Genomic DNA, 9779 nt, shown 5'->3' on the forward strand with positions numbered 1-9779 from the left:
GTCTAAAATATAAACGTGAAGATATTGTTGCTTTGGTTATCAATTTTAGTATCAAAATTTTAATAATTTATAAAATTAATTCTCTTATTTTAAAATTTAAAAGTTTTAATATTCTTTTTAAGGAATGACACAATAATTAATATACGTAGATAATTTTATATAATAAAATTATATTATTTAAAATATATAAAATTGTTATTTTTTTAATTTAAAAATATGAGTAAATAATCAAAAAGTGTGACTTTAAAACAAGAAATCAATGAGGAATTATTGGAAAAAAAAAACTATAATTTAGCAATTAAAAATTTTAAAACCCTAAAAAGCCACTTGATAAAAAAACGCAACCACACTAAACTCAACTGTCCGGAAAACACCGACGGAATTGGTCGTAGAAAGGAAGGAAGAGCAATTAAAAATTTTAAAACCCTAAAAAGCCACTTGATAAAAAAACGCAACCACATTAAACATTAAACTCAATTGGTCGTAGAAAGGAAGGAAGATCGCTAGAAACAGTGAGAGAGTCCACCTTTTCCTTCTCATTGTATGGCTCCTGAACTTGAACAAATTGCATCTTTGTAAATAATAACTATTGTAATTACTGCAATATTTTTTTCTCTTGTTTATTATTTGTTTTGTATCATTTCCGTTGCTAAATTTTCGTAAAGCATTTTTATTACTATTGAATTTGAAATATGAGAAACATCCTTGGGGTTTATTGATTGTAATTACTGCAATTTTGAAGTTTATTCAAAATTTTGTAACTACTGTTAATTAGTTTTTTAATAGCATCAGACCTGAAATTGCATTAATACAATGATTGCATGAATCATGTGACTAAATAAATATATTGGAACTACAATATTAAATATTGTGAATAATTTGATTTTGGAGTTTAATAGTATTCCCAAGTTGAATTACTGTGAGGTTAACCTTCAGAAATTTATGGATATTTGCTGGTTGTAGTGAAGAAAGCATTCGTTCTTTCAATATCTTACAATGATCTGTCTGCTAAACCTTTACAGTAAGAGAATAATCCAATTACCTTCAACTGGTTGTTGGCAGAACTAGTTCTTGAACTGGTTTTTACTGATTATCAACAGAGCCAGTTCATGAACTGGTACACTGAGCCATAGAGCCGGTTTGACTCAGTTATTGTGTTTTTGAAATGTTATTGAAGGTTCAATTCTATTTTCCTTATTGAACTGAACTGTAATTGGGTTGTGGGGTACAAGCCAAAATAAACAATAAACACCACCTTTAGGCACAATTGTGTTTACCCCAAACATTACGTCTTTGTTTATATCAGTATTGTTTTGGTAACCCCTACTTAATCTTGTTTCAGTAATTGTCTAAGTATTGTTTCAGTATTTTTTTTCACAAACAATAGAAATGAAAATATTGTAACTCCTGCTCAATTTTGTTTCAGTAGTTGTCTCCCCTGAGCTTCTATATAAAGAAAGAAGAAGCGTCATTGTATTTTTGCTGAAAGGATTGCCAGAAAGCAACCATGGATGGTATGTGATCTCTGGCACATTATTTACCCTATTTTTGTGTTAAGTTGTTTTGATTCAAGTCTTCAAAATATGTTAAAATCAAAATGGAAAGGTTCAATTTTTGAAAATAGCATCTGATTAAAAAAAGGAAATAACAGTGAGGTAAAAATGTTAATAAACTTAAATATGTTGGTTTCAGTTGATTCGCAGCCAACTATGGAGGAAACTATTTTGGTTGGTGATGATCTGATGATGGGCCCTCCATCACCTGTAGTACCACCAGAAATAGCCTCCCATGTTCTCGAAGGTGTTGATCTATGTGATGGAATTCTGAGGAATCTATTTTTGTGTAAGTCTTTGTTATCCCCTCTTTTTATAACTAGGCGTACCTGTAGCAATTCTTTGTTGTTTCCTTTGGTTGCATAAAATTAGAAACCTTTGATTGAAGTGAATCTTCACTCATCACCAAATTGGTACAGATGACATTGACTAGTTATTTTTGTCACCAAAATCAGTTTTCTTGCTGGGTTTTAGAAATTTGAGAGAAGAAAGAGCACCAAGAAACCCTTTGTTTGATATTGGATTAAATGCACTACTGGTGGAGCAACAAAGGGTGCCATTGGTGCTGTGGAATCGTAGATGCATGTATAATGCATTGGAGGCTACTGCCCCTGCAAAGGAAAAAATTACACGAAAATGTTTTAATAGTTTTGTTTTTCCTCTACACAAAAATAGTTAGTTATCTCCCTAAAACAGTATTTTTAAGAAAATGAAAGTAGAAAATTATATGAGATAAATTAGAATAAATTGATACTAATTTTAATCATTTATCCTTCTAATTTTTATCACTTCTTTACACTAAACACACAGTGATACAAAATACATCTTAATTGCACTGTCCTACATATTATAGACTATTTTTGGGAGTTTTGTTAAAAAAATTGTGCATTTTGTAAAAGCTTGAAATATTTTTCTTTTATAAATATATATTATAGACAGCTTTTTGTTAAAAATTGTTGATTTATTAATCAGAATAAAAAACATCAGCCCATGCAATTTTGCTTTGTTGATTTATCAACATTTATTGGGTCTGGCTAGAGTTTGAGAGGTTAGGTGTATTAAACTTAAGCATGGTTCAATCCTCTGATAAATAATGGATAGTTACATTACATGATTTTGTTGTTTGTTTTAAATGTCGATGATATTTGATATTTATTCTAGCATTGTCTTATTCGAATTCAAATATCTTAAAAGCTTCATTTGTATCGTTTTAGGCTTGCAAATCAATGACATTGAACCATTCTGTCAAGACGAGATTGCTCTGTATAAACAATGTGGTGAAAGAAGGGTGAGATCATTGTTGTAAGTTACAAATATTGTTTTATTTTGTTCTCCCCCCCCTCTTTCTTTAGCTACTTTAACTTATATTTTACCCTTCATGAACAATTTCAACTTCTTATAGTATTTACTGACTGTTATTATTTGAGATAGAGGTATGATCACATCAATTTAGTTTGTTAAATCTACCATCACTTTTACTTTTTCAAAAATAAATGAATTGCAGGATAAGGAGATAAGGAAGCGACTTCAAATGAGTGAATTCAAATTGGGTTCATCAATGCCTTTAGATGCAGCCAAGGAGAGGTCTGCTCAACTTGAGGCAGAAGTTACATCGTTAGAGAGGTATACTCAAATAATGGTTTAGGTCCTTGTTTGGTAAATTGCCTAGCGAATGTTTCTTTGCTTAGCAAATGATAGTACCTAAAATAGATAGAAACATAAATATATGAATGGTTACTTTAATAAAACACAAAGTATGGTGGATGTATTAATACTACTAAAATAACAATGGAAATGGAGACTTGATCCTTACAGAAGACAATGAACAATAACTAAATGGTAAAAGATTAATTCTGAGAACCAACGTTCTTACTCAGCCCAAAACCACCCAAACCAATTGCTAATTATCAAATGCCCTTTTCGGTTCCCACCCTTCCTTTCTTATAGTTCACCCGCTCTCCTTCTAGAACATTATCTGCCTATCATTCCGTGCCACCTGTCATTTCTGTTAAAGCATAATAGAATGTGTGATACTCTCATGGGAGAACCATAATGGGCCTATAGGCATATCATGGAGGAATATGAAGCTAACTTATAGAAGATCCTTGATGATGAATTTTTCCAAAGATACCAAACCATGAAATTTCGGCAATGGGGCCTTGCTTTCTTGAGCACAATAGATTCTCTTTGGCCACAAAAGAATTACGTTTATGATTGCACTTTGATTGCCTAACAGTCTAAAATATTTTTATTGGCTGACATTATCTCTCCGTCACTTTGGCTTTCGCACTAACTATTTGGCACTGGCTATATTAATACGATGTTGAAATTTTCAGTGTCTGGATATCAAAAAAAATTATACCACGATACATTGCTGTCTCACTAATCATTTCAAATGTACAGGCGCTTGATTCTTGCAAGTGGAGTTGAAGGCATTGAAGGTTTCCGCCAAAGGTGGAGCTTGCACGGCCGTCTTACTGATTCCAAGTAACGTTTTATCATCCATATTTGTGTTTTTGTGAAGCATTTTAGTTTCAAATATTTTAATCTCACTTATTGTCATTCATGAAAATATTGTCATACCATATTAGTTTCTAGGATGTCTAGGGGTTTGGTCTATGAATCTCATTGGAATCTCACTTTCTTAGAATGTGTTTCGACAAAAGTAACTGATAAACTAGTTTCTTAGGATGTGTTTTAACTGAAAGTTTGACAAGTTGTAGTAAAAACAGAAGTTTTTTATTATTACTTTGAAACTGAAATATTAAATTATTTTTTCTTTATATTTTTGAATTTTATCGATTTTTAATCTTATATAAAGATCGAATATGTTATTAAGAAATTAAAATAAATAATGTCTAGTATTTATGAAACTCCAATAAAGAAAATAAAATATGAAGGTGTTTATTCTACAAAAAGTACTTTAGCGGGGATTCAATTGAAATTTTATTAAAATTGTAAAAGTAAAAGTAGAACAATAAAATGAGAGGTTGTAACTTTTAAGTTCAAACCTCAAATACTAACCTATTAAGATAGATTACCTGAGTAAAAAAAAAACTAATTGTTCGTAAGGCCTAGCTCAATGGGCAGTACTGACATTCTTAGGATGGACATTTTATGTGGTGACTCGAGTTCAAACACAAAACCTCCATTTTGTGTGTGGGTTTATTAGTGGTGTATGTCATTTTGTCTAAAAAAAAAAGAAAAAAAAAACTAATTTACTGAACATCTTCAATTGGGTCAAATAAAGTGTAAACTATGTTTGTTGGAATAGTGAATGGTTCATATCTGGCTCTACCGTACCCTTACATGTGGTAATTAGTATGATTTACTCCTTTCACATAAGTGTCAGCACCTGTTAATGTCCTTTCAACATTTAAATAGTGAATTATGTCTTGTTCATGTGGTTGATTGCAGAAAAAGGTTGGAGTCCTTAAAGCAAGGCTTGGATGGAAGAAAATGAATCCTTATGGGAAACAACTACCAAAATTTGGTTCTTGAGGGGAAGTTTGAACCTGCACAATGCTGTGCTCCCCTCCCACTTTTTGTTTTATAAACTACAGTAATTTTTATAACTTTACCTTCATTTTTATGATATACTATGTAATAGTATGTATTAGTGTTATCGTCAATAAAAAAGAATGTATTAGAGTCATCTTATGTTCTTTTTGTTTTTGAACCAAAGTCATCTTGATCTTGTATTAAAAGATGGACTCATCTTAAGAACTACTTATTTGAAATGTGAATTAAGTAATATTAATTAATAATAAATTAATAGTTGATATTACATCAACATGCATAACAAACTATGAGTCTATGAGTGTATTAGAATATCAATCATTGATTGTCTCATTAATAATTTATCATTACTTACTTTACTCTCTATTCACTTTAGAGGAGTTTAATTTTAGTTCATATTGATTATTGTAACCATAAAGTGTTTATAATAGATCGTAAATTGTCATTGAAATGGTTTCTTAATTAATTGCCTTCTCATACAATGCATGTTAGTTTACTCTTTTTTTTCAAATGACATAATGAAAATCAATTGGAAAATCAAAATGCATAATTGTTATGTTTGATTGTAATTTTTGAAGTGAAAGGATTTAACTTTTGTAAATATACATACAGGCAATGGCAGTTCATCTAACCTATTTCCGACCCTATGCGTAAGAAAAAAGTTAAAACTGTCTTTAAATAATGATAACATAGTTCTTTAGCACACACTTGCTAGCTTTAGTTTCATCATTGTTCTCTTCTCTTTACATGCCAGAAGTGGAAATTTTGCCACATCTGATTTTCTCTATTTTAATGTAGGATTGGCATTTGCACTTGTTGAGTTGAACGAAGTTTCCTTCGTTTCAGAAAATTATTATTATGTTAAGAAAGAATATAGGGATGATGGGGAATGATTTGTTGGGTAATCAAGGAATAATCCTAATGTTGGGGCCAAGCCAGCTTTGATAGCAATGTTTTTCCCACAAAAGCACAAACGTGACATTACACAATATATGCTTTTATTATTATATAATAATGACCGACACATTTGGAGGCCCCTCTATGCATCTTATGCAATATACAATTAGCTATTATGTCTTCTTCCACAAATAATTAATTCCACAACTACTTCTCCTTCTCCCTGCCACCATTAATTTAGCTATCCATGAAATAACACCTCAACAACAGGTTTACCAAGAATGAAAAAGAATAAGTAAGGCAAAACAAGCTTTAAGTCCACTTCTTTTTGTTTTTTATAAACATTCCGCTGAGAGGTCCATTTCCATTGTTATGATTTTCATTTTTTTCTGCTAAGTGGTCCATTTTCATCAATTTCTATGAAAGATGTTGAACTATAAACTCTGCTCATATTCCCTTTCTAAATTTTTTATTATTACAAAATAAGATATCTTGCTACAATTAGCAAGTAAAGTATTACTAAAAATATCAAACAAGTTAGGTATAAGGTTGGATAGGCTAAATTTCTACGATATGATAAATTTCTAAGATATGATGAATACGAATTCAAATCAATGTAACACACTTCAAATAAAATTACTCATATTTTATATCTGATACATTTCGAATAGAAATAACTTCGATAGTGAGAACCTATAAAAAAAGTATTATTAAATATTATGAAGTGTTACTAAGTTTTTTTATTTATTTTAAACGTACACTAAATATAAATATAAATATCTTTTAACCGAGATTCTAAATAAAGGTATTATGGTTTTCTTATTGTAGATTATTCTGCTCAAAAGGTTCATTTAATAGCTCGTATTAAAAATAAATTTGCCGCGAAAACGAGTTGGAACTTGAAGGCATAATAATAAAGTAGATTATATGTTTGAATTTGATTCACATACAAACAGGAAAAAAAATGCCACCGAGAGAGGAGAGTGTCGTATTTGAAGGTTATTTATGCATACAGAGACAGTGAATCAACATAAAATAAAAATTCAATAAAAAAATGATATGTAATTACAGTATGAAACAAAATGACAGAAAATTTGTTTATCTTCTGTGTGAGTTCCCACCGAAATCCTGCACAACTCAATCGCTCCCTTTTGTATTGAAATGATTACTCTAAACTGCATAATACATGTGAAAATTATTATTATCAGATCAATTTGTCTTCCCAAAGAAATGGAATAAACCAAATAATAGATAGTAGTATTAGTTGGTAAACTTACCATTCATCAAGTTTACATAATTTCACTCTTTTTTTTTATTATTATAATTTTTTTCTATTTTAAGCGATTAGTTGAAAAAGCGATTTCATGAGCAGACACTTCCAAAAGATCCAACCATGCTACAGGCGAGTTCCAGCAACTTCCCTGCCACATACATTAGATTAAATACAAATGTTAATTAAGTCAACTAATACCACGCCACTTCTATTGCATATTTTCACATGTATACAACAAAAATAAAACCATGTTATATAATCGGAGTGGTTGAAACTTGCAAAAAAATGAATTCTATATCCCTCCTAAATGTGTATCACCTAATTAAATTGTAAAATAAAAGTAATCCAAATAATGTGCTACAGTTGACTATATAACATTCAGTAAATAAATTATTTAAAAAATAAAATAAATGGTTTTTTTCAGATCAAGACAAACCGATTCAACATCGAATAAGTTCAGGTTGGTGGCAAAAAATAATAATTTTAATATGGTTCACAGCTTGGCACACTGAATTCCTTTTACGTGATTTATTTATTTATTAATAAATTAATCACATGTACTGGTTCATACTTTAGGTTGAGGCAAAGAACATTAGATAAAAAAGTAAAAAGAAAGACCCTATTCTCAGTATCTTCAATACTATTTGGCAAGCTCATCACAAGACCAAATGAATAACTTTTTAGTTTTATTAATTTTAATACACTATGATTGTATTATAGAGTAAAAAGTACATAAAACAAACTAATTTTTTTGGTTAAAATTACTAGCTAATTAAACCAAACAATGGTAAAAGGCCATCAAAAAAATTCAGCAAAAGTTACCACAAAAAGTTATAGTTTTAGAAGAAGAAATATAGTGAGTTAAACACTGATAATGATAACGGTGATAAAAGATTAAAGAAAACATACCTCTTCTGGGTTTAGTAGCGACTTTAACAAGAGGAATTTTAGTATGGCGAATAGAAGAATCATCTTCGCTCTCTTCCTCAGGAGGTAAAAGAACACCGTCAATACCCTGAACGGAAATCCTTCCATCGGTATAAATATCAGGATCAAACAAATAAGCAGAAGAATCACCGTGACCAAATTTAACGGAACCGTCAGATTCCTCAGCAACAACCTTATGAGGCAAACGGAGTGTATCATAACTAACTTTACCAAATCTCCTAACGGCGTTATACATACTTTCCTCCGTTTGATACTCGGGAATTATATGATAGTATATGATCTGTTCAGGTGCACCTGGTTCACTCAATTGATCAGTCGTTAATTTCGCCATTGCTTCGTCGTTTGGTGCCAAAACGGTTAGAACATAACCTTCTGAAACTAAACGTCCCATTTCCGTTGCAAGCGACGTTAGGTTCACTAGAATATCCGCCATTTCGTTGTAACCGCCGTAATGCAACAGTGTGTGAATGAAATCTTTCACTTGACGTTCTCCGTTGAAGTGATGACGTGCTCCTCCCGGTCCTGGTGCAGGCGCCGGAGCTAGTGATGGTCCTGGTGCCATTGCGTTGTAGATTGGAAGTACTGGTGGTGCTCCGGCGGGTACTGGTGCTGGTTTTTTTAAACGGTTTGTTCGTGGATCTACCTCCGGTGCTCCTTCCGGGAGAATTGCGGAGATGTCACGGAGGTTTCTTCTCCGGTTGAAATCTTCTTGTACGGAGCGGGGGATAATGAGGCGTTCGATTCCGTGGATTACGCCGTCGGGACGGATGACGTCGTTTGGACGGAGGATCTCGGCGGAGTCGACGGTTTTTTTACCGGTAGGGTTTGTGGTTAAATGGAGACGGTGGTTGGAGAGTGTGTGGTGGTGACGGTTAACGGAAGGCCAGTGATGAGATTCGATTCGTGAGAGGAGAATGTGTGACATTAAAAGCGTTTGGAGTGATTTGAGATTTCGTGGTTCTAAGAGGAATCGTTTGAATTCAGGGTCGAGGTCGCGTTCTAGAGCTTGGTTTTTTGGTGCGAAGATGGTGATGTTGTGGTTACCTAGGGTTTGTTCGAGTTTCTGAAGGAGAAGAGCTTTTTCAACGAGTTCTGAGAGTTCGGTGTAGTGGGAATCGAGAAGTGCGACGAGGATTGAATTGGAATTGATTTGAGTGGTATTGGTGGTGGTGGTGGTGGTGGAAGAAGCGGAATGGAGTGGGAGAAGAAAGAGAATGAAAAGAGGGATGAAATTGGAGACACCATAGATGGATTTGGAATCCATGGTGCTCTTGAAGAGAGAAAGAAAACACTTTAATATGTTTTGTGTGTTTTGGTGGGTAAAGTGAAGTGAGAAGAAGATGAAGAAGAAGAAGAAGAAGTAGTAGTAGCGTGTGTTGCGGGGTACTATTGTATGGTGGTGGTTGAGTGTTCTTTCTCAGTATCAAAATCAAAGTCTCTCTGTATTTCAATGGGAATGGGAATGTGAGTGAATTTGGTTTGGTTAATGGTGTTGAGAAACAAAATAAAAGGAAGGATTGTGAAATACAAGCAGAAGAATAGTACTACTGTTCCATGACAGCCTGTAAAAGGGGCCACACGGGAACTGA

The 9779-nt window shown here is 32.5% G+C and overlaps 2 protein-coding genes across 4 annotated transcripts; one reads left to right on the forward strand and one right to left on the reverse strand.

Annotated features, from left to right (window-relative positions):
- Positions 1-346: 346 nt before the first annotated feature.
- LOC101509061 (uncharacterized) lies at positions 347-5299 on the forward strand. Of its 3 annotated transcripts, none has more exons than XM_004494213.4 (7): positions 347-541; positions 1430-1514; positions 1693-1842; positions 2768-2841; positions 3058-3176; positions 3957-4040; positions 4971-5299. In XM_004494213.4, the coding sequence occupies exons 2-7, from the start codon at positions 1508-1510 to the stop codon at positions 5014-5016; spliced, it is 480 nt and encodes a 159-aa protein (XP_004494270.1). In that variant the 5' UTR covers positions 347-541; positions 1430-1507; the 3' UTR covers positions 5017-5299. The 3 variants fall into 3 exon arrangements, with proteins under 3 accessions (XP_004494270.1, XP_004494269.1, XP_027188234.1); XM_004494212.4 differs by having other exon boundaries at positions 354-541; positions 1427-1514; XM_027332433.2 differs by having other exon boundaries at positions 354-512; positions 1427-1514.
- A 1569-nt stretch (positions 5300-6868) lies between these two features.
- On the reverse strand, positions 6869-9690 carry LOC101509588 (fasciclin-like arabinogalactan protein 16). Its single transcript, XM_012714219.3, has 3 exons — positions 8152-9690; positions 7247-7390; positions 6869-7144 (listed from the first exon to the last, which is right to left on the reverse strand). Exons 1-2 carry the CDS (start codon positions 9452-9454, stop codon positions 7332-7334), a joined length of 1362 nt encoding a protein of 453 aa, XP_012569673.1. The 5' UTR covers positions 9455-9690; the 3' UTR covers positions 6869-7144; positions 7247-7331.
- Positions 9691-9779: the final 89 nt, after the last annotated feature.

Source organism: Cicer arietinum, chromosome 3, assembly GCF_000331145.2.
Source record: "Cicer arietinum cultivar CDC Frontier isolate Library 1 chromosome 3, Cicar.CDCFrontier_v2.0, whole genome shotgun sequence".
Taxonomy (NCBI): Eukaryota; Viridiplantae; Streptophyta; class Magnoliopsida; order Fabales; family Fabaceae; genus Cicer; species Cicer arietinum.